The sequence below is a fragment of the Phaeoacremonium minimum genome (genome assembly GCF_000392275.1).
Source record: "Phaeoacremonium minimum UCRPA7 unplaced genomic scaffold PA7_03_scaffold_416, whole genome shotgun sequence".
NCBI classification, from domain to species: domain Eukaryota; kingdom Fungi; phylum Ascomycota; class Sordariomycetes; order Togniniales; family Togniniaceae; genus Phaeoacremonium; species Phaeoacremonium minimum.
The window spans coordinates 1,434-27,067 of record NW_006921318.1 but is presented as its reverse complement, the minus strand read 5'-3'; the positions used below and the strand labels follow the sequence as shown (position 1 = coordinate 27,067).

General features: G+C 33.7%; 2 protein-coding genes across 2 annotated transcripts; both read left to right on the top strand.

Annotated features, from left to right (window-relative positions):
• Positions 1-1,478: 1,478 nt before the first annotated feature.
• UCRPA7_5584 (hypothetical protein) lies at positions 1,479-2,609 on the top strand (the record flags this gene model as incomplete). Its single annotated transcript, XM_007918128.1, has 3 exons — positions 1,479-2,011; positions 2,069-2,147; positions 2,235-2,609. The coding sequence occupies 3 exons, from the start codon at positions 1,479-1,481 to the stop codon at positions 2,607-2,609; spliced, it is 987 nt and encodes a 328-aa protein (XP_007916319.1).
• A 4,522-nt stretch (positions 2,610-7,131) lies between these two features.
• UCRPA7_5583 (hypothetical protein) lies at positions 7,132-8,184 on the top strand (the record flags this gene model as incomplete). The annotated part of the gene is made up of 1 exon (XM_007918129.1): positions 7,132-8,184. The coding sequence occupies one exon, from the start codon at positions 7,132-7,134 to the stop codon at positions 8,182-8,184; it is 1,053 nt and encodes a 350-aa protein (XP_007916320.1).
• Between the last annotated feature and the right edge of the window lie 17,450 nt (positions 8,185-25,634).

Below are 25,634 nucleotides of genomic sequence, written 5' to 3'. Positions count from 1 at the left end.
CCTATGAATACTGTACTCTAGAGTACTTCTAGAGTAGGCCAGTTTTCGAAGGAATAGCATTTAGATGGTTGAAGTAGCTGGGATCAGCCACCTGTAATGGCTGTTAGCGTTGGTGAGGCATGTATTTAAGTATCTCGAAGTCCCAAGGCCTTATGCTCCAGTTCAGTAGCTGCGGACGGACCACTGTTAGCATAAGAGTAAGAGCCGGGCAGAACCTTGCACCGCCACATAGTCCCACTAAACAAGCCACGAATTGCCGAAAACGGCTAGGGTTAAAGATTAGTGGACACTAATTCCGGTCTTTACAGTAGCGTGCTCTGCTCAACCAACTGTTCTGGTCAAATAGGGGGTTTCACTATCCCTGCCAGTCAATATTCCTTTCTAGCAACAACCCAAGACCTTCTTGAATAGTTAGCCTTCTTAAACACCAGTCCGGGGCGCTGCGATACGCTTCCACTCATCCCTAGACATATGTCCCACTCAAACACACGTCTAGGCTAAGCATGTGTCTGACCTACACTCTAAAGTTACGACCGATCCATATATGTGCGTGTACTCATACGGTATGTGGTAGAGACGTCCTCCGGACTGGAATCATCAGCATTACCTTGATTCAAAGAATATGCTTTGATGCTAGTAGCGAAATGTATATTTGAGTGGTATAATATATAGTACCACAAACACATTGATTGTAAATTAATTAATATGACCTTATTCTTACACCACACAACAATGCCACTGAGAGGTTGGTTCCCTTGATAATGCGTCTCTTTCGCCAGTGTATCTAATAACTGGTCACACTTATTAAGCCACTACTTTTCCTTAACGTTATTTCTTTAAAGCTCTACATCATGCTGCCTAACAAAACCCTTTATAAATCAAGAAGAGTATGACTTAGGTCTAGATATATACAACACGATATATATATTTCTTCAAATTGGTCTAGAATCTCATTCTGTTTTTTATGGGCGCCCTAGTGTGGTACCTCCGTAATATCCCTAAGTCTTTGGCTCCCTAGCTACCGACTCACCCTGCGGTTCTAAGTCCTCTATCTTGTCTGCCTCATACTCCCTGATGCGTGCCTGGCTTATCGTCGATTCTTTCTCCCAAGAATCCTCGGCGTCGGAGCGTCCTTTCCATCTCACTAAATACTCGACCTTTCCGCGACATTGCCTTTAGGCCGCAGCGCAGACCGAAGAACAGTTTAATCCAATCCGTCTGAGCTTTTGTTTGGTACATACATACTTTAGGCACCTTAGGTGCTGTGAAGGCACTGAGGTACCTCACCTACTTGCCTCATAGATTCTCCAAAGTTTTGCTCAACCCGACTCCCGCTCGCCCTCGTGGCTTAAATACTCTGCGAGTTCTTTTTTGCGGCAAGAAGCTCTGCACCATTTTCTCTCCTCCTGTTTCTCCTCACAATCAGACGCGCCAAGCCAACACATACAGCTTCTTCCTCACCAACACCCAACGGCACCATGGCCGAGCTCCCTAGCCCAAGTATCGGCCAGGGCGGCGGCAGCATCCCTAAACCTAAGTCATCCAGCAACGGAGGCAACGAAAGCAGCTCCAGCGCCTTCAGCAACATCATTGGCGAAATCGGCTCTGGCGGCAGCATAGCACGCGCCCTATGCTCCCTCGAGGGAAAGCCCGACAACGGTCACGGCGGCGAACTGATTATACGCATCCTCATGGGCGATCACCTGGAGCATCTCTTTGCCGCTCCGGGCTCGGGCCAGGTCATCGTCACGAGACCGGATTCCAACGACATCCTCCCGCGTGATTATATCCGCATCCTGATGGACCTGCCTGTTCGGAGCCCCGATAAGCAGGACCTATCCACCCGCCTTCGTACCCTCGCCATCCCTAGCCCCCTTCACTACGCCCTCCCACTATTCGATGACGACGGCGACGACGACGGCGGCCACAGCGAGCCCGCACTCACGTGGGCCGTGCTCACCTCCGCCGCGTACCGCGCCAACGACGACTGGGGCCGCGAGTACCCCAAAGGGTACAAGCGGCCGGCGAAGTGCTCCCGAACGGCAGACTATTGTGATAACACTATCAGTGAGATCCTGTACTCGACGACGGCCGAGGCCGAGCCCGAGATTGAAGGCCTGCCGCGCTTCGTGCTGCCCGTCGGTCGGGTCTGCGCCAAGTACCGGAGTGAGCGTCACACGCTGGGTACGCCGCCTGTACAACGACAACGACAACAACAATAACAACAACAACAGCCGCCGGCCTCGGTCATGACCTACATCGTGGTCATGGACATCACGTCCCCCGACAAGCCCCTCTGGCTCGTCCACGACGCCTACACCTCCTGCGATGACAATGACCACGGCAATCTGCCGGCCGAGCGGCTGGCCCCGAGAGGGCTTGGGTTTGTGGGCGATACCGTCTTTGACGTCGCACCCCTAGCGAAGAGCGTCAAAGAGTGGCACGACTGGGCAATCGCCAGCAGTGGCGATGCAAGAGAGGCCCTGGAGCGGGTGAGGAGGCGGATCGAGGCCGAGGGGAAGGTGGTGAAACCCCTGATTTCCATCACATGGCACAATCGAGTGGTTGAGGCGGTCAAGGAGGGCTACAAGCAGCACGCGGGCAAATAGGTGGCAACAACGACCGACAAGCCTGGTACTTTAGATAGTGTAAATGCACGGCGTCTGCATTCTAGGCGTCCTGCCCGCCTGTCTGTTGATTCATCAAGGGCGTCTCCTTCCTTGAACCCCGGTCGGAAAGCTACGCGAAGAGCGTCTCGGATGCTGTGAGGTCGAGATTGTTAGAGTAATGAACCATCTGATATTACAACCTGTTTCGATTATTTGAGCCCACGAGTTCCGCCACTTCCCCTGAAGGCTGTGCGGCGTTTTGTGAAATGTACCACTTGTGGGTCGCAGCCTGCAGACCATGGTTCGTTCACAAAGGATCCGTTGGGCTTTCGCTGACAGACGGCTCGGTAGAGTTATAGTCGGTGAGGTCGGATAGTACATGTAGGCCGCCACGTGGGTTGTTGTTGTTCGCAAGTTTCCCTCACGTGAGGGTTGGAGGAGCGGACTCAGCGTCCCCTGCTGGTCTCTGGATTGGAGGCTCTTTAATGCGGCTTACCCGGCTTTACCCCGCCATCCTCTAACGTTACCATAACCCCACTTCGTTCCCTTTCATAACTGCAGCACCACCTTCGCCGGCAGCTCAGGTTTGATCATTTCTATCATTCGACGAAGCTTCAATGGCGGTCGAGGCGCGTTGTGCAGCTTGCAGTTGGACCTCTGAGCGACAGGATTCTTGCCGCTAGCAACGGACGCTATTTCAACATCACCAGACGAATTCGAGGCGAACCGTTAAGTATTGCTTGGGGAGCAATGTCAATAGCTGCGAGAGAACGAGTGGCAAGACAAACAGCAGACTTTCTGGGCCAACTTCGGCACCTACATTCGCCTCGGATGCAAAGTCTCAATGGGCAACCAATGTTCTCGGCATTTTCATTCCCAGACGGCTACGGTGTCCCTCATGGGCCCCTTACCTCGGACGATGAGCTTTGGCAAGAAATGACGAGATCTTTGGAGGGAATATCCGAAAAGGCTCGTCAGCGACTGCGAGATCGTATGCCACCTGCGATACCCTACACTTTCACTCATGGCGACCTTACAAATGTGAATATTATGGTCCAAGATGGTAATCTGACAGGCATCATCGACTGGGAGGCAAGTGGGTACTTCCCAGCTTGGTGGGAGTTTACCTACGCAGGAATTGGCTTGGGACAGGACGACCAGGAATGGAAAGCTCTATTGCGTAAGCATATGCCAGAGTACAAAGAGGCGAGGGACTTCTGGCGGGATTACTTCACACTTTCTAAATACCCTAACTTGAATGAAAGGGGTGTAGCATTGCTCAGGGAATTGGAGCTGTAGGGCAAGAGGCAAAGCAAAGAAAGGCGTAGCAATATATATATTCAATGGAAAACTAGACCACTTCAGCTAAATGAAATGTAGTGCCTCGCAACTACCAAGGACCCAGTTCCGAGAAATCCTATTTCATCTAGAGGTACCATAAGCGTATATTCATTCAGCCAGAGACAAGCGGTCTTACCACAAACTCGTCTGGTCGGCTCAGGGTCACTGGCATATCATGTCACTGTTGTACTGGATATAGCCATCACCCGTGCATCTCACTAACCACTCAGACAAACATTGAGTGAGGTCCGGTCCTCTGTCAAGTTATGACAAGTCTGGACTGAATTAGGAAATATGGCTAACCCAAAGGAGCAAGCTGAAACAAAACCCTTTCCTCTCTTCCCTCCATACTTCTAATCATTATGCTCTAGAGCAAAGATTCCAGGTACATGACTGACAGAAGGTCCCGATGGACGCAAGGCCTGTGTAAGTCGCACTAGCCTTGGGACAAGAATCGTGCCAATCAAAAGCAAGTTGATTAGATCTTCGTCTCCTCTCAGATTCAGACATTCACCGTCTTCATATTTTGCTCTTTGGTACCCAAAATGTTCCAATGCACCACTCATCTTGTTCAGTGCAACCATGACTGATGTAGCCGTCTCCATGTTACAATGCGGCTGTAGGAACAGGTCTCTTAGGCATTCGGCATTGTCCATTTTAGGATTGTGGAGGATTTGGTTGACGCAGTTCACCTCCGACTCGTCAAAGAAGGCCCCCATGAAGTTCCGTTATAACCTGCCACCACACACTTCGCGCTTTCTCTCAGCTGCTTCACAATCTCACTATACTGTTCTTCGATCCTTAAATTACCTACGGCGTCAAAGGCGTCCTGGAATGCTTGCTGTGCAACGTTCTCCGCGAGGAGGGGTTCGTGTGCGTCCATAGAAGGCAGGATATGGTTTGATTGTTGGTATTGCTCCTGTAGGAAGCCTCCGAGCTGTGGAAGACTATGTTCCTCTACAGGCACTTGTTGCTGGGGTGAGCTGAGGTGACTCGAAGAGCCTTGGTGGGAGCCATCGAAACCCTGCCGCTGTCAACTAGAGGTCATGTCTGGTTACGGTGATCTGAACTCACGTTGGTAAGAAAATTGCTCATTGGAACGACATCTATTCCGAGTTCGATCGCGTCTAAATAAACTCCTGGTGAACCGACTGGAAATACTTGGTATACGTTGTTGGATAGATCTATATCTCCAGGTATATATCCAGCGTCTAGAGCCTCTATCATACTACATTTCAAATTGTAAGTTGATCCTAGATATATTGGGTTTCTCTTGCTCTTTGTACCTGGTGTAAGGGGCCGCTTTGTTTGTAATCTCATAAGTTCACGGGTTTCACAAAATAGGCGGGTCCGTTACGTGAAGCCGAAACCCAGCCCTACATTCTGACTTGATCGTTACAGTATTCCTATCCCGCAACTGGTCCCAAAAGCCATTAGCCTACTTCTCGATCTTAGCTTTCAGCATCCTACGCTCCGGTTCTGTGCCCGGAACAGGCGCGATGGGGTTCAATAATGATCGAAGCAGTGTTTGAGATCAGCCTTCGGAACCCCGGGGGAACATAGCGAAAAGCATATTTCATTATTCTAACTACTGAGGAAAAAGAGATACTACCCACGCCTCCAGTACTCTTCGTCACTGTCATCAAATCCCTGAACTCCAGAGAGATTACGATTGGTCTGCCCTGGGGACGGTTCATACGTTATCCCTGGTTTACGGTTTACTCGATTAGAAATCGGACTTCCAAGGATTGACCGTGGATCAACAGAAGAGGCATTGTCAAATCCAGCGAACGGCGAGCTTCCCAAGGACCAAGCACCGCTACGCGTTGGCCTAAAGTCTCGACTAGAGCTAGAGAGCAGCCTCCCACTGGAGCTGGGGGTGGGGACACGTACAACCGGGGATGTATACCCTGACCTAACGTGATGTGGAGGTGTCGGCCGCGCTGTGGTCAGAGCAATATCACTCCATTGGGAATGCTCGTCCTGGTCCCGAACTCTCGGCGCCCCCACAGTGTCTCTGCTCTAGCGAAGCCACCACGATACATGAGACTGGACTATATTTGGCATGCGGTATGCAGGTAGATCCCAATACGAGCTTTCATAACGTCTCTTACTAAGATCGTCCACCGATTGCGGCCGAAACACCAAGCTTTCTATATTCTAAGGGCGTTCGACCGTAGATAAGATCTGACTCTACGTTGACATTCGGGTCTTTTGGCTTATTCCATCGTGGTCATGGATACCTAAGGAAGATGAGACGCGTGCCTGGGAATTTATATCATCTCGGTACACCCGGGGTGCAGAGCCTAGAGTCGAACCCAAGAGACGTAGGCCCGGCAGACCTATATCTGACCTCGAGCGAGTCGGATCAATTACGAGTGTGGACGGAGTAGTGATGTCCTTCCACTAGTCAATCGAGTCACGCGCATGGCGTATAGGTGAGTCAAAATAGCTGTCTACATTAGGCAGCAGGATCTCTTGGTCTGTCGCTGAGTATGCCTGGCGTACGTCCGCCGCATCCGCAATTCCCGTCATCGCGACATCTACGGTCGTATTAATATCGTGGACATCTTCCATGTCGACATCAAAACTGGGAGGCTCCGGCACCTCGTCCAAAGCTGTTCCCTCCATATGGACATCTGTGGCGGACAGGTCACCATCTTCCTCGTTGATGGAGATCAAGCGTTGTGTTCGGTCCAGTAGCAATCACCCAAGCCCGCCACAAGGAAACCTCCCCCCAGCCGCCCGTTGTGCTGTGACCCTCGCCCATCTTGCAAAGCCGCCCCGCAACAGTACTACTTCTCTCAGTGCCAAAGACCTCCAGGAATACGGCATTATCCTCCAATTCTTGCCATTGCTGTCGCAGCCAGGGCCAGCGCCAGGTCTAGCTATTGTCCGACATGTCGTCTCTGATCTAATCGATGTCACTATCCGCGAGTCTCCCTACCCGACAACCATCCGACAGTCGCTACAGCCAGCCCAATCTGATCGACCCTATGGCTCAGCTGTACCATACACGTCCCTTGAGTGGGCTGGGATTGTCGGAAATGCAGCCTGGCATATCACACACACTAACACCGGCGCCAGTGCCAGTACCGGTGCAAGTGGATCAAGGCGAAGCCGGCAGCAGCAGCATCACAAGCGGGAGCAGAACGGAGACAACGATAATCACCATATGACAATGACCAGCGAACAGAAGGAGGAAGATGAGGACTACTACAAACAACGACGGAGGCTAGAGACACAGAAGTATGGCTGGCAGGAGTTCGACCCTGCAAGTGTTTGCCATCTCTTCGTCCAGGAAGGCGAGCGGACCAATAAAGCACCTTTCCCTCTCCTGTGGCAAGCCACGGCCCTGCTCCTCGCCGACGACAAGGACCCTCGACGCCGTGGTTGTAGTTCCACATCCTCTCGTCCAGAAAATGCCGTTGTCGTCGTCGCCGACCAGACAATGCCCGGCGGCCTCGTTCCATCCGACCATCTGCTTCGCAGCGAACTGCTCTGCGCACTACCACTCGTCTGTCGCCGGTGCTTCGAGGAGCAGCTGCTCCGCCAGGATGCTGGTGCTGGTGCTGGTGCTACTCCCACTGTCACTGCCCCCGAGAAAGATCGATCATCTTCGTCATCATTTGCTGTATGTGCTTGCTACTTTCCTGCCCTTCTCGTCCCCTCATCACACACTGATCATCATCTTCTGCAGGTCACAATCGTGTCTTGCACCGGCACACGAGTACGTCTTGTCGAGGCCAAATTGGACCACACAGGATCCTACAACGACCCCGCCAGCGAGCATGTACAGGAGGGATGCGGTCGTCTAGCTCCTGCGTTGTCGATCAGCATCGCCCGGGATATACCAGTCGGCAGCATGACCGGCACGAGTGAGGCAGCCCGTGACCAGTGGCTTGAGGTGATTGGGTGGATGTTGTTTGGTGGGGTCGCAGACCCGGCTCTCTTGTTGGAGAGTTATGGCGACGACGACGACGATGACGCCGAAGACGACCGCCTCGGCGTGTACGGCTCGTTGTCTGTGGGCAAGACAAGAGAACTCAAGACAGACAGCGGCAGTAGCAGCAATGCAGGGTTATTGTCCTCCAATGGCCAGAAGAAGCCTGCTGCTCTGGAGAAGAACCCTCGTGATCCTCGGCTTGTGGTTCCGTCCGAGTCATATTCTGAGCGCCTGGTCTCAGGCAGCGGGACGGAATTGCTTGGTGAGAGCGACGGGAGTTATGAATGATCGCATATGTGATAATGTCCAGTGATATGCATTCGATCAGGGATGTATGCTAGATAAAGGAGGATGGAAACAGGTAGTCGGATAGTTGACGAGGAGGCCAGCATCCGTTCTCAAGATCCCCACAGGCTCGATCGACATATAGTATGTGAGGCAAGATGGTACCGTACTCCACAGCTGGTGAAGTGATACGCCACCACGTTAGCCAAACTCATGGATCCGTAGCTGGGCAGGAGGTGGCGCAATATTATGTTCTTCATTACCATCGACAACTGAGAGCGAAATACCTATCTTTGACGTACACTCTTTGATCGCTGCGCACGGACACGGATCCTTCAAGGTACTTCGGTGTACACTTCTTAAATGCTGACAGCCGTGATAGGCCGTAGATCGTGGGTGTTAGGGTGTCTTGAGAGCTGACAGATTACCTTGCGCCAGAAGTACTTCAGTATGCCCAAAGGTAGATACTGTGGGGGCCTCATGCCATTACAGTGTCATTGCGGACAAGGAAACGCCGTCGCTGTTCTAAACCCCAAGCCTAGACCTCGACTGCTGTGCGCTTTTATCTATGAGAACGGTAAAACTGCTTCTCCCAGGCCCTTTCATGGTGCAAAGAGCTGAAGAAAAAAAGTACGGTAATATTCATGATGCTAGACATATCTACTAAGATTTGAATCGAATGATTTTCACCATACCAGAGTGATATCCCATCGCATACGCATTATCCTGATATGCGGTGCACACAGGTCTGAAGTTTGGGGGAAGCCAGAGGACTCTCTCTCCATACTGAATCAACCACTCTCCATCGAATGAATAAGTAGGAGACAGCAGGCTTTCATAAGAGGACGTTTCGGTATTTGCCCCGAGACTGATTAGACCTCGATCTGTTCTGAGCGATCGACCATCACTAGTAAAAGATAACTTAGTAAGATCATGTTCCGTGTCAAGCATCTGCTGCAGCCTGCCTGTCGCTGCGTCCCATAGCCGTACCGTCTGATCAAGCGATGCCGACGCGATTGTCTTGCCATCGGGCGAGAATGCCACAGCCATGATTGCGCCGTCATGGCCCTCGAGTGTCTGTTGTGGTTCGCCTATCGCTATATCCCAGAGCTATATTGTTTCATCATCTGATGCTGATACAACCAGTCTATTATTAGGCGAGAATGCTACAGCCCTGACTGGGCCGTTATGGCCTAGGAGTGTTTGCTGTAGCTCGCCTCTCGTTGCGTCCCAGAGCTTTACTATCTTATCGCCAGATGCCGAAGCGACTACCCTACCGTTAGGCGAGAATGCTATAGCCCAGACCCAGCCACTATAGCCCTCGAGTGTCTATTATAGCTTACCTGTCGCTATATCCCAGAGCTAGACTGTCATGTCGTTTGACGCTGAAGCAATTATCCTACCATTGGGTGAGAATGCTATATCCCTAACAAAGCGACTATGGCCCTCAAGAGTCTGCTGCATCTCGCCTGTCGTGGTGTCCCAGAGCCGGACTATCTTGTCAGCTGATGCTGATACGATCGTTTTACCATCAGGCGAGAATACTATGGCTGAGATCCAGCCACTATGGCCCCTAAGTGTCTGCTGCACCTTGCCTGTCGCTGCGTCCCATAGCCGTACCGTCTTGTCGTGTGAAGCCGAGGCGATCGTGTTGCCATCGGGCGAGAACGCTATATCATTGACAGAGTTGTGGTGGCCCTCGAGCGTCTGTAAGCAAGCATTCTATGTGAAGTCAACCTTTGGTAGTTGTGAGATCTACTCTGGGCCATGGGTTTTGAACAGATCTTGGATTATGCTCTCTTGTGGCGTGAAAATGATCGTAGAAGCATAGAGCTGAAGGGGATATAGGTCGATAATTGAGCGGTAGTTGAGTAAGAATCGGGTCGCATCTTGTAAAAACGCGGCGACACCAGGACTCATACTGGGCTACACGGCCTGTATTAGTGACTTTCGAAGAGGCTGCTTGGTGCGACCTACACTCAGGAGACCCAGGAGGCTGCTGATCATAGCAACACAATCAGATATTTTCCCTAGAAGACTTAACGCCTCTAGCCAGTGAAGGAAGTGGCGTTGGAGAAATTTATAGGCAGTATGATCATCGGTGATGGTTGTTTTGCTCTGTTCGAGATGGTGTACCCAATACAGGCATGCGTATCGAACGTATGCTGGCAGAAATGATTCAATCACTATAGGCTTCACATCTGCGCGAGCTGCGCCGAGCTGCTTTACGTTGCAGATATCCTTCTTCAGGTAGCCACTCGTCGATAAGAGCTGTAGGCATCTAACTGCAATCTGCTCATGTGTTGCCCTCTCGTCTACCCAGAATAGATTATTGTCATGATTTTTTGGGTCAACAAGGAAGTCGCGGAAAGATAAGTGAAAGGGTCGTATTGGTAGAGTAGGATCAGATGGGACACTAAGAACAGAATGGAGAAGATCTAACATATTATCAACCATCGTCTCCGGAACTCCAATGAGCGCGGAAAGAGATGTGATCGATAGCGGTTCGGTTAGGAGCACTATCGAGCCGACAATTCTGCGGAAGTCAGATATCAAATCTTCCTTCTGAGAGTCGGGGAGGTCGATAGTGAGCTGATTCAGGACTGGGAAGTAAGTTGCGTGGAGTTTGGACACCTGGCTTCTTGATCGGTATTTAAGGAGCTTTGCAAGTTGTTGATCAGGTCCGCCAGCCCTCCAGTCCTTGAGAAATCGGACTGTAGTTGCCGCAAAAATAAAAAGCGGTATTGCCATGTCAACCAATATCTGGACAACGCCTCGGCTTGGCCAATCTTGAACAAGTTGCCGTCTGGCTGGAACTGACTTATTGTATTGATCTCTCACTGTGTCAAGCTCGTCCCGTAAGTAGGCAGTGATGTCGTGTTCGATGATGGGTGTCGGAATCTCGTGGAGTAATAGATCCTGGTATTTGCCTCTGATGTCGCTGAAACCAAGCCGGATTGGTAGCTCTGGCCGGCTAGTCACGAAAACCCGAACCCAGACTGATCCCAATGTCTTCACCCGTGACAGTAGATAGATAATAACTTTCACGTCATCCTCACACCCACACTCATCGAGGGCATCAATTACAAGCACGACCCTCTTGACCAAATGTCCTTCCAACTTGCCGAGTGGTTCCAAGATGAGCTTCTCAAACTGCTCTTTTAGAGCTTTGTTTGGAACAGTAGGATCGGCCTCGAGAGCAGCTCTAACATATGGTGCTAGATCAGGTACGAGGTTGACAAGCTGGAAAGAGATTGTCGTGAACAGCAACGCTGCACTGCTCCGGTCACGCTCGCCTCTTTTGAAGAAGAAGCTGCCTCCAAGACACGCTTGGTTGGCGAATGACTCCGCAAGCGTACGTGATATAGTGGATTTCCCCATGCCAGCCACACCATTTAGCCAAAATATGCATTCTCTCTGTGGATCGTCGGCCCATCTTATGATCTCTTCACGGAGCTCGACTCGGGTTTCGGGATGGCATCGCGCATCGTGCTCGTCGGCATAAGAATCGAAGGCTGCGTGTCTCGCGATCGGTAGCTTCGAAAGAACTTGTTCCTGGCTGATCTTAAGGATTTCCGAGCTATATCTCATTAGCCGACGAATTCAAGAAAGAAGTGGCTACAGATGTCTGATCAACAGAAAGTGCTGCATTCAACGTATCTCGATATATTCGAAGGCTTTCGAGGATTTTGTCGACGTCCTTGCTCTCAAATGACCACTTAAGAGCACTTCTGCCAACTCGGCTCATAATCTTCTGTCTTGTTCCTAGTTGCAGTTTCTTCTCGAGCTTTGCTTGTAGCTCAGTGAGTCGGGAAGAACTGCTGCTGACGCCATCGTGTAGTGGCTGCGATGTCTTGAGCCTTGCCGCATGTGGCCCTTCAAGAAGCCGACAGGCACCTTCAAGGGTGGATTTGAGCTGGCCAAGTTCTTCACATAGACGGTCTATATCGTTTTTGGCATTGTTGACAGCAGTATAATATTTGTAGCAGAGTGACGAGACCTTCGCCGAGAGCTCGATAACGGCGATCACACTTGCTGCTGTCCCTAAACATTCCATCGTGCCGCAATAGAAAGAAGTGAGGCCGTGAGACAAGGGTCCTAGAAATTGACGATCTTCGGGGTTGTTGGAAGTATCACATTCTCGAGAGAGTGGCGGACATTGTCGAAGCCAGTTCGAGGCATCTCGCAAGGCTGTGTGCGGGGCAGACACGCGATGCCTCGAAGCACGAATCAACTTCCGAGCTGTTGAGGAGCGTGGGGGGCATACTTCTGTATCGACCTTCTAATTAGAGCATATGGTGGTACATATTTCGGTATAGTGATGTCGTCTCCTTCATTGAAAGCAAGTGCTCACGAACCAAGAGACCGCCTCATCTCGAGATTGTGCTGTAATCTGCAAAGTCGAGCGACAAGCAATAGTTAGGTGCTAGATCATGTGACCTGGGTAATAAATCGCAATCTTTGCCTGAGGTAGCAATTGTTTGTCACATAAGACGATACGTGTTACGGCCAGAATTCAGGCCGCCGTCAGGAGCCCTACGGCAGGCATTTCATAGAAACAAAGTCATATACAGATAAGATAAGATCGACTCACTAGAAGTCGCTTGAGGATTAGTAAGCCGCCGTAAGCAGTAGTGAGCCATAATATGCTATAGTTCTATATAAGATTATGCTTATAACCATAAGCTTAAAGATAAAAAGACTAGCTTTTTAGCTTTTAATACTATAATTTGATTTTATAATCAATTGGACTTAACTAATTATAATCATCTACCTTTGTAAATATTGCTTAAGTATCTTTTGACTTATTTTAGGATATAAACTTAAAGACTCTTAATTATCTATTAATATATTGATAAAAAGGATTATTATATATTGAAAGCTTTTATTTAATAGGTTGATAATATATCTTATAAGTAATAATTAGATAGTTAAGATAGTACTTATTATTATCCTATTAATCTTAAGCTTTTTAAATAATTTATCTTAACTAAGCTTAATAGTTAGGACTATTATTTAATAAAATATAGTTAATAAAATAGTTTGACTATAAGCTATAGTTATATAACTTTAGAAGAGAATATTAGAAGAAAGATTAAGCTAAGTAAAAATTAAAAAATTTAATCTTTATGATAAAATAAAAAAAATACTTTAAAGATTTTTAATTTAATTTAGAATATATATATAATATTATAAAAAAAAACTAACTTATAAATATAATAAAATACTATTTACTATTAATCTACTTATAAAAGATACTTTTAACTAGTTTAAGCTAACATTTTAAGATTATCTTAAAAATAATAAATCAAAAGATAAAGAAAAAGAAACTAAGAAAATCTTCAAAAATTATAATAAAGTTAAAAAAGTTATTAAAATAGTCTTTAAAGATTTAGACAAAAAATAAATAATTAAATAAAAACTTATAATCTTTAAATAGAAAGGATTAGTATTAGAATATATATTAAAATTCTAATAGATTTTATTAAAACTAAACTAACTAGATAATCCTTTTATGATAGCCTTTTATTTAAGGCTAAAAGATAATATTAAAGATAAGTTAGCTAAGTAAGACTAATTAAATAAATTTTTTAATTATATAAAAATAGTTATATAGATTGATAATCGACTATTTAAGAGATATTTTAAAAAGAAATCTTATAAAAGCTAGATAATTAAGCTAGTATATTAAGTTAATAGTAAGAAATAAATATAATATAATAATAAACTATAAAATATAGCTTATAAATATTATTTAAAACTTATAAAAATTAATATATTCTAGAAAAGATAATAAAAGAAAATTTAAGATAAAAAGAATATATAATATTATAACTATAATAAGAAAAAATATTATATTTAAAAATATAAAGAATCTAAATAATTTATAGAATTTAAATAATAAATAAATATAATATTATATAATACCTTTAGCTAAATATATTATTATAATGATAAGTATAAAGAATATAAGTTAAGTAAAGGAAATACTAAATAATATTTTAAATCTTTAAGATAATAAAAAATTATTATTATATTATCTTAATATAATTATAAAAAAGTATAATAAACTTATAATATAAATATAATCAAAGATAGTAAACTAAAAGTCTAATTATAAGATAAAACCTTTAATATAGAAAATAGTATATTAATACTTATAAAAGAAATATTATTTAAGGAAATTATATCTTTATTAGAATTTATAAGTAAAGAAATACTATCATTAGCTTATAAGTTAGAAACTAATAATAAATATATATTATATTTAATATTCTATAAACTAGATAATTAGATTATATTAGTAAGAGTTATAATATATTAAATATATTAAGAATAAGCTAACTAACTAAGGATTTTTATAATGTTTAAAGAAGACTCTTTATTAAATTATTAGAATTTAAATTATTATATTTTATTATAGATAATATATATTTATAATTAATATATACTATATATAATAAAAAAGATAAAAAATAATTTCTTTTTAAGAAGATATATTAATAAATTAATTATATAAATATTAAAAAAAGTAGAGATAGAATATTAGTATATTTTAGAATAAATTATCAAAGCTAGGTTAGCTATCTTTAAATCTAGTAAAGACTATCTAATAAAGTATAAGATAAAATATTAGAAGAATTATCAAAAACTTAAATATAAATAGTATATAATCTTTAAAGCTAAAGAATAGTATAATTAATAGTATTTATAATCAATATAAACTAAAGATATTATATTATATCTATATATAAAAAGCTGACAAAACTTATTATAGCTTACTATATAATAATCAAATATTTTTAACTTAGAAAAAGAAGAGTTATTATATATTAAATAAATAAGAAACTAAATATTATATAATATAATCAAAGAATAAATATACTAATATATAAAAATAATAAGACTTAAAAAGATTAATTAAAAATTAGAAAGTTTATAATAAATTATACTTAAATAATATATTCAAAAAACTAGCTAGAAAGTAGCTAATAAAATATCTAAAGAATTATAAGAATTTATAAACTATATTAAAATCTACCATTATATTAAATAAAAGATTTAGAAAGACTTTAGCTTAATTTAAAATCAAAAGCAAAGTTAAAAAAAGTAAGATAAATATTTAGATAAATAAATCATTAATATTATAAGAATAATATAAGATAGAAATAATAAAAAAGAACTATCTTTACTATCAATATAAATATTTAAATAATTAAAAAAATCAAATCTTAAATATAATTAGCAAAGAAATTAAAATAATAAATATTTTTAAAACTTATAAATACTATTAAGATTAATAGTAAAAGAGTTTATTAATCTTTTAGATTATTAGAAAGTATAGAAAAGACTTAAAAAAAGATTATTTTAATTATAAAAAGATTATAAAAAAGAAATAATAAAATCAGATTCTTATAAAGTTTAAAAGTATAAAGAGACTATCTATATATTAGAATAAATCTTAAAAAATATAATATTATTATAATTATAAATTATAAAGTATAAAGAAATTATATATTATTAATATTTATTAATAAACATTATCTAAAATAAAGATATAAAAAAGACTTTTATAATCTTATAATAATTAATAAAAAAAAAGTCATTTATAATAAAAGAATAGTTAATAAAGAAATAAATAAATTATAAATAAAAATATAAAGAAGATAAAAAAGAATCTAATTTAATATAATAAACTTTATTAGATATTTAATATTATTAAGACTATTATAACTTAAGAAAAATAATCTTTAGATTAATTAAATTAATAACTATCTATATTAAAAAAATAATATACTTTTATAAGATTTATCAATATTTAAGAAAGAATGATAATTATAAGTTATTAAATAAAAATTCTGATAAGACTTAGCTAGTAAAAAGAATATAATAACTTTAGTATTCTTAAGTAAACTTAAAGAAGCTATCAATATATTAAATACTAATATTAAATTATAAAAATAAATAATAATATTTATAATTAATAAAAAAGAAAAATAATTATAAAATATTTTAAAAAAATATTAAATATATACTAAATTATTTATAAAAGAATTAAAAATAGGTTTATTATAATATAATAAATAAAACTATAAAATACTATTTAAAAAAAGAATATAATCAAAGTTCTATAAAATATATAAACTTAATAAAGTTAAATTAAAAGTACTTTGAAAGTATTTAGACAAAAACCTTAGAAAAGAATATATTAAACTATCTATATTGCCAGCTAGATATTTAATCTTATTTATACTAAAAAAAGAAGGTAAGCTATACTTATATATAAACTATAGATAATTTAATAATATTATAATAAAGAATCACTATTTATTATCCTTAATATTAAAATTATAAGATAGATTATATAATACTATTATATTTATAATATTAGACTTTTTAAAAGTATATAATCTGATTAAAATTAAGGAAAAAAACAAATAAAAAATAATGTTTTATATATAATATAGATATTATAAATACTTAATTATATTTTTTAGATTAACTAATATATTAGCCAACTTTTAAACTATAATTAATTATATCTTATAAGAATTCTTAGATATCTTTATTATTATCTATTTAGACAATATCTTAATATACTTAAAAATACTTAAATAATATTAAATATATATATATTAAATACTATTAAAACTATAAAAAGCTAACCTATTAGTAAACCTTAAAAAAAGTATATTTTATATTATAAAAATTGATTTCCTTAATTATATAATAGAATTAAGACAAATCAATATATAAGAAAGTAAAATCTAAGCTATCTAAGAATAGCTTAAACTAACTATAGTTAAGAAAGTTAGAAGATTTTTAAGATTTTTTAACTTTTATCAAAAGTTTATTAAAGATTATAATAAAATCATCATACTATTTATAAACTTTATCAAAAAGGATAAAGCCTTTATATAAGATAATAAAACATAAATTATATTTAATATTTTAAAACAATAAATATTATCTAAACTAATCTTATAAAATCTTAACTTTATAAGATAATATAAAGTAAAGATAGATACTTTAGACTTTATATTTAAAAGTTAATTAAAATAAAGAGATAATAAATATCAACTATATTTTATAACATTCTTTTCAAAAAAACTATATAATCTAAAGCTAAATTATCAGATTTATGATAAAGAGTTGATAGCTATAGTTAAAGCATTTAGAAAATAAAGATAGTATCTATTTAGAACTTTTTATAAAATATTTGTTTATACTGACTATAAGAATCTTACTTACTTTATAATTATAAAAGAACTTAATAAAAGACAAATAAGATAGATAGAAAAACTATCAAAATTTAACTTTTAAATCATTTATCAAAAAAGATTAAAAAATAGTAAAGTAAATACTTTAAGCTAACAAATAAACTATTATTAAAAAATACTAAAAAAGATATAAGCTATCTTAATGATAAATTTAGATAGAACTTTAATATAGATAGAAAGATAAATCAATATACTTTTGAAGATAGAATTAGACAATACTTAAAAAAAGAAACTTAAAAAAGTATATAAGCTACTAAAATATAAATATAATATATAAGTTTCCTTAAAATTAGTATAAACTAATAAAATAAAATAAAAATAATATAAATATAAAGAAATATATATATATATATATTATTAAAACTATAAGAAGAATTTATCAAAGTATATTATAAACTAATAGAATTTAAATATATAAAAGTAATAAAAACTTTTAAATAAATATAAAGAAAATATAACTTTCTTTATATAAAAAATAAAGTTAAAAAAGTATTAGATAAGTATAGTATCTATAAACAAAATAAGAATAGTAAGTATAAACTATATAGAGAATTATAACCTTTATTAGTTATATAATAATTATAAGAATTAATCTTATAAGACTTTATAGTAAAGCTTCTACTATTAGAAGAATTATTAACAAAAGTTAAATATAATAATATCTTTATAATTGTCAATAGATTTATAAAATATATATACTTTATTTTATATAAAGAAAAAACAATATTAAAAAACTAGTATATATATTTTTATAGATAGTTATAGCCAATTATAGACTATTAAAAGAAATAATTTTAGATTAAGATAAGCTATTTATATTAAAATTCTAACGATTATTTATAATATAATTAAAGACTAACTATAAACTATTTATAACTTAGTATCTTAAAATAAATAAATAAATAAAAAAACTAAATCAAATCATTAAATAATATCTTCAATATTATATTAATTATAAATAAAATAATTAGATTATATTATTATCAATAGTCTAATTTAGTTATAATATATTAATTAATAAATTAATAAGAATATTATTATTTTATATAAACTATAGATTTAACTTAAAACTTAACTATTTAATTAAAATAAGACTAAAATCAGAAAAAGTAATACTTATAATAAAACAACTTTAATAATTCTATCAAGAAATAAGGAATTAGTTAGTATTTATTAGAAAACAAATATTAAAGTATTATAATCTTTAAAAAATAAAGAAACTATCTTTTAAGAAGGAAGATAAAGTCTATTTTATATAATAAAATATAAAAACAAAATAACTAAATAATAAATTAGATTATAAAAAACTTAAATTATTTAAAATCAAATAGAAAATATTAAAATCTAACTATAAACTCTTATTATCTAAAACTATAAGAATATACTTTATTTTTTATATTTTACTTTTAGAATTAGTATATAAATCTATAAAACTTTAAATAAATATTAAAATAAAACTAAACTAAAAATATAAAATAGAAAAAATATTAGACTTATAAAAGAAAGAATAATAAATATAATATTTAGTTAAATGATAAGACTATAATAATTTAGAAAATATATAAGAATCTTTTAAGTATTTATAGAATTATTCTGATTTAGTTATTTAATTTTACTAAAATTAGCAATAAAAAACTAAAGAATAGAAAGGTTTAAGATAATATTCGTCTAATTGATAAGAGTAGTCGACTAGTTTATTTTATCGAAAGCGTTAGAAGAAAGAATATAGTTAATCATCTATTTTTATTCTTTTAGTTTATTAAAACTTTCTAGACTTTCCTTAATTATTTTATATCCTTTATCTACTATCTTTATCTTCTGACAATATAGTTATATTAAACGAGTTATACTAGCGTAAGACTAATATTGAAAATCACTTACTAAAGCTTTAAACTTTTTATATATCTAAAGAAAGTCCTTTTCTACTAAATACTCTTTATACTTAATATAATATTTTTCTAAGATAATTTAATCTATTATAATCAATTAGTTAAGTAATAAAAGCTATATAATAAAACTTAATATATTAAAACTAAAAGATATTATCAGTTTATTATAAACTTAACTAGCTTTAATATAGTTATTATATTTTTTTAATTTTCCTTTTATTATTTTATACTTTAAGCCTTTTTTTCTATAATATAAGTATAATATAATACTAAAACTAAGCTTTTTAATTAATAATATAAGTTTTAAATAATTTAAGATAGGTTTTAATTAGGATTTTTCTATATAATCTAATATATTATCAATATTCTGATAGAATAAGAAAGATAGTTTTAGAACTTATCAAGTAGGTAAGGCCTAGATATTTAACTAAATCTCTAGGATATTAACCTTAAAGAAGGGATATCATATTATAGCCAGAATTTAGACTATTGTTAGAAGCCTTATAGCAAACATTTTATAGAAATAAAATCATATATAAATAAGATAAGATTAGCTTACTAAAAGTCGCTTAAGGATTAGTAAGCTATCATAAATAGTAGTAAGTTATAGTATACTATAATTTTATATAAAACTATACTTATAACTATAAGCCTAAAGATAAAGAGACTAGCTCTTTAGCTTTTAATATTATAGTTTGATTCTATAATCAATCAGACTTAACTAGTCATAATCATCTACCTTTGTGAATATTGCTTAAGTATCCCTCAACCTATCTTAGGATATAAACCTAAGGACCCTTAGTTACCTATCGACATACTGATAGGAAGGATCGTTATAATATGATTGACCAGCCTATTCTGGTCGCCTCACCAAGGTAAATCGCCACCTATAGAAGACAAGAACGCTCCTTTATTCGACAGACTCTTATAATCTATATAGATATCAACCTAACCTTCCTATATAAGAATAACTAATATAACACTAATTATCAGACTCCCTCCCTCTTAGAGTCTGATAGCCCTAACTTAAGCTAAGCTATTAAGATCCAAAGTTATCTTTATAAATTTAGATTAAGCTTTCCTTTACTTTAGTTAGACAATTAAAATCCTAACCTATCATATGATAAAACCCTATCTATATCTTATTATATCCTTATCTATTCTAACTTTTTATATATAATAGATAGTATAATCTAAAAGCTTTTGCTATTTTTAAATAGATAGCTTTAGACTGTCAGCTAGCTCTTAATATTCTTCTAATAGATTATATCTAAACTATCAGTATATTTTGTAAGAATATATCTACTATATCTAATAATAGATTAACAATGTTAGTTTTCTTAAGGTTATAAACTATATTTTATACTTATTTTTTCTTTATAAGCTATTATAGCTTTTACTTTAAGGTTTATTTTTAATAAGCATTTAAAGCTAGCATAAAGTTTTATTTGATATTATTTATAAGCTTTATAAGCTTAGTAAATATAGCTTTTCTTAATAATAGCTTTTATTCGATAGAATAATAGATATATATTAAGCGAAAGGTTATAAACTGTTAATATACCAAAAGAGCTAACTTATTTAAAGATTAAAAAAGCTAATAGTATATCTTTTGTTTAAAATAAAGTTTATACCTTTATATAATACTATATAAAGTTATACTTTAATTTCTTTATTAGTATAATCTTAATATTAAAAAGTATTATAAACTTAAAACTTATATTTTAAGTAAGCTTATAATCTATACTAAAGAAGGTAAGCTATTTAAGATATATAATAATATACTACTAAATATTTATAAACTACATTATTTTAAGAAACAGTATAATAACATATTCGCATAACGAGCAGCGTATCATAACAAGCAGTACACTTCAAAAACATATAGTTAAGGCTGATTTTAATATCCTTGTTAAAACCACTAATTATTACTAAAAATAACTATAACTTAAAATATAGCTTATTAATTATATAAAGTTATATATATATGATTTTTAGCCTATTTTACCTAGCCAATCTCTTATAATAAAAAAGTGGAGAACTTTTTTGCCTTTACCTTCTATATCTTAAGATCTACTAGTCTTAAAAGAGTAAGATTCAAATATATATAACCTTTATAGTTAATAAGCTATATATTAAGTTATATCTATTTTCAGTAATAATTAGTGGTTTTAATAGGGATATTAAATCAGCTTTAACTATGTGTTTTTAAAGTATACCGCTCGTTATAATATACCGCTCGTTATGCGAATACGTTATCTGATAATATATTACTAAAGTGTTAGCTATAAAAAATACTTGATAGAAATTCTAAAGTAATAAAAATACCTTTCGACACTTTCCTTTTAAGCTTTTACTATTTTTATATATATTTTAATAAATATCTTAAAGTTCTTTTTATATAGGTTGATATACTAAGGTTATAAATGTTTTATATATATCTTTAGCTTTATAAAATACTTTTTAATAAGATTAAAGTTAGATAAATATAAAGAAAAATAGTATAAATAGACTTTTATACTAGTATATATATTTTTAATTTTATTAAAGTAATAAATAAAGATATTATCTATCATAAGAATAAAGTTTAGCTTTAACTATTGCTTATAATAATATAAAAGCTATTTAATAAAGTCTTTATATATACTATCATTAGTTAAGCTAAAGTAGATTTAAACTAGTTTAATATTATTCTATATATATATTATTAAAACCTAAAGCTTTTACTTATAGTTAAAACAAATAGTTTAAATAGATATTATATTATCTAGCGTTTATATAAGGAACCTTTAATAAGCATAGCAGTAGTTATTTCACGTATGCGGAAGTAAGTAAAGTAAGGGTAAAGTATAATAGTATTGATAGTATGTCTATAAGTATATAAATTTAAGAATATAAGTTAAGAATCTCTTAAGGTAGGAGATTCTCTCCTATATATAAGCTTATACTACTAAATCTAAGGATATATATAAGGTTATATACTAGAGTATATAACTTATGATTAATCTAAATAATAGCTTCTCTTTTAAAAGCTTAATAACCAATATACTAATCTATATATTATTGATTAGACTATAGTAGCTAGAGAATAGTATAAATATTACTATTAGCTTTATTTAAATATATAAGATCTTAATATTCTCTTATAAATTAAATATTCTTATAAATATATAATTTAAAATAGCTAATAAATAATAACTATATTATATACTATTATATATTAAAGGAAAATATAAAAAACCTTTATTATACTTTATAAGTATATTTTTGTTTTTAGCTAGTAGATAATCAAACTATTATAATTATTTAAAGAAGAAAATAAATAAAACTTTTTTATTTTTTATTAAAGATAAAATAAATAAATCTTAATTTTTTTTAAGCTTTTTTTAGTTTATTTTATTATCTTTTCTTTATAAAAAAAGAATTATAAAAAATAATAAAAAGATTCTTTATTTAGTTTTATTATAAGGAAAAAGTATATAAATATACTAAAAAAACCTTATATTAAGCTAATTTTACTTTTAAACTAATCTAACTTAAATTTAAGTATTTCTTTAGTTAAAGGATTTATTATTTAAAGAGGATTTAGTATATATACTATATTTATAGTATCTTTTTCTACTTTATCTTTTAAAAAGTGATAAAATATATTAATATACTTAATTCTCTTATAATATTAAAAATTAGCTAATAAGTCTTTTACTTTCTAATTATCTACTAATATAGTAGATATAAAGTTAACTAACTTAATAAATATACTATTAGTTATATATATTAAAACTCTAGCTATATATATAGCTTTAATAATAATAGTTTTTAGAGTTATATATTTAGCTCTAGTGTTAGATAAAGTTATTTATAACAATCCTTCCTATCAGTATGTCAATAGATAACTAAGGGTCCTTAGGTTTATATCCTAAAATAGGTTAAAAGATATTTAAACAATATTCATAAAGGTAGATGATTATAACTGGTTAGATCCAATTGATTATAGAATCAAACTATAGTATTAAAAAGCTAAAAAGCTAGTCTCTTCATCTTTAGGCTTATAGTTATAAGTATAGTCTTATATAGAATTATAGTATACTAAATCATCATAATCTTCTGATAATCCAAACAGTAATCTATAACTAGATTATCGTACCTATATAGTGATCTTCTAGATTATTATCTTGGCAGAGTGATCCTTATCTTCTATCTATATATGACCCTTATTTCTGCCTTACCAGGCTGCCAGCCGCTTACTGTAGGGTGGTCAAACTTCTGGCTATGACATTATTATAGTTTATTTTTTTACTTTTTAATTAATAAATAAATTATCTAATAAAGTAATATAAACTTTTATACTTTTCCTATCTTCTAAGTTATTAGCTTAGTTAAAATTTAAGTATATTTTTAAAGTAAGATTAATATTATAGTTATATTTTAAGCTTAAATTAGAATATTTACTTAAATAATATTAAATTTTATTTAAGGCTTTAAAATAAGTATTATTTAGATTATTTATATATTAATTATACTTAACTATTAAAAAGGCTATATTTAGCCTAGTCTTTAAGCTAAGATATAATAAAGCTTTTATTTACTTTTGATAGTCTTTTATTTTTTTTAAAAAGCTTAAATAATAGATAACCTTAATTTTATTTTAGATTTAAAAGAAGTATTATAACTTTTAGTATCTTTTTTATTATCTTTATTTAGTATTTTTTAAGTATATTTGTTTTAGATAATATATAAGGCTTTTATATCTTTTTTTATAATGATTTTATACTTTAAGAAGATAAAGATTTTGTCTATATATTAGATTTTAATTTTCTTAGATATATTAAATATAATTATATTTATATCTTTAGGATTCTTTCTAATTATAATTAAGTTATCAATATAATAAGTTATTATAATACTTTTAGTAATATTTATAAATATAGCTTTATCATAAAGAAAAACTAAAAAGTCTTGTTTTTTAAGTACTTTTTTTAAGTACTTATACTAAAGCTTTAAAGATTGTTTTAGGTTATATAAGGCTTTATTTAGCCTATAGACTAAATTAAGCTTTTTTAAGAAACTTATAGATTATATAATATATATCTTTTTGTTAATTTTAGCGTAAATAAACGTGTTTTTGACATTATATTAAGATATAAGCTAATTTAAATAGATAGATAGTATAAATATAAGTCTATATACTTTTAGCTTATAGATAGTTGAAAAGGTCTTTAGATAATCAATACTTAATACTTAAGAATAGTCTTATACTATCTATCTAGCCTTATATTTGATTATATTTTCTTTAAAATTTGTTTTTATCTTATATATTTATCTTTTCTCTAAGACTTTTTTATCGTTAGATAAAAAGACTAAAGTATAAATGACTTAATTTTTAAGTTTAAATACTTTAGTTTTTATAGCTTTAAACTATTCTTTTAAAGTTATACTATTTATAACTTTAAAGTATATTTTTAGCTTATTATTTAAATTAGTTATTAATATAAACTTATTGTTTATATTAAAATCTATAGTAAAATAAGAAGTATCTTTTACTCTCTTATATTAGCTTAAGAATTTATCATTCTTTTTAGATAAATCTATATATATAGTAACTTTTTTATTATCAATAGACTTTAACTTTTTTTTAAAGCCTTTTTGATTGATTTCTAAAACTTTCTTACTATCTAAAGGTTTTAAATTTAATATAATTTATTAGTTTTTAATTAATACTTTCTTTAATAATAACTTTACCTTTAAGCGCTTAAATATAGTTTTTAGATAATGTTTTATAAAGAGTAAGATATATATTTTCATATATTTTAACATCTTTAGATTAAATTACTTTCTTTAGATTTAAATCAAATATTTTATATATATTTGATTACTCTTTATAGTTTATTAAAACGTCTTTATTAACTTTAAACTTTAATTTTGATTTAGCTTTATTATTATTATAATAATATATAAATCTAAATATCTTAATATTATTAAGTATAAGCTTTTGATTATTTTTTATCTTAAAGAATATTTTAAATTGAAGAGAATTATAAAGAGTTTTATTATATATATATACTAAGGTTAATAAAGCCTTCTTTTATAAATAATAAGATAAATTTATAATATATATTAAAGCTTTTACTTTATTTAGTAAGGTTTTATTAAGTCTTTTAATTAAATTATTAAGCTTTTTAGTATAAATAAAAGATTTTTGATAAATAATCTTTAATTTATTTAAAGTAAGTTTAAACTTATTATTAATATATTTAGTATTATTATCAATAGCAAATATATATAT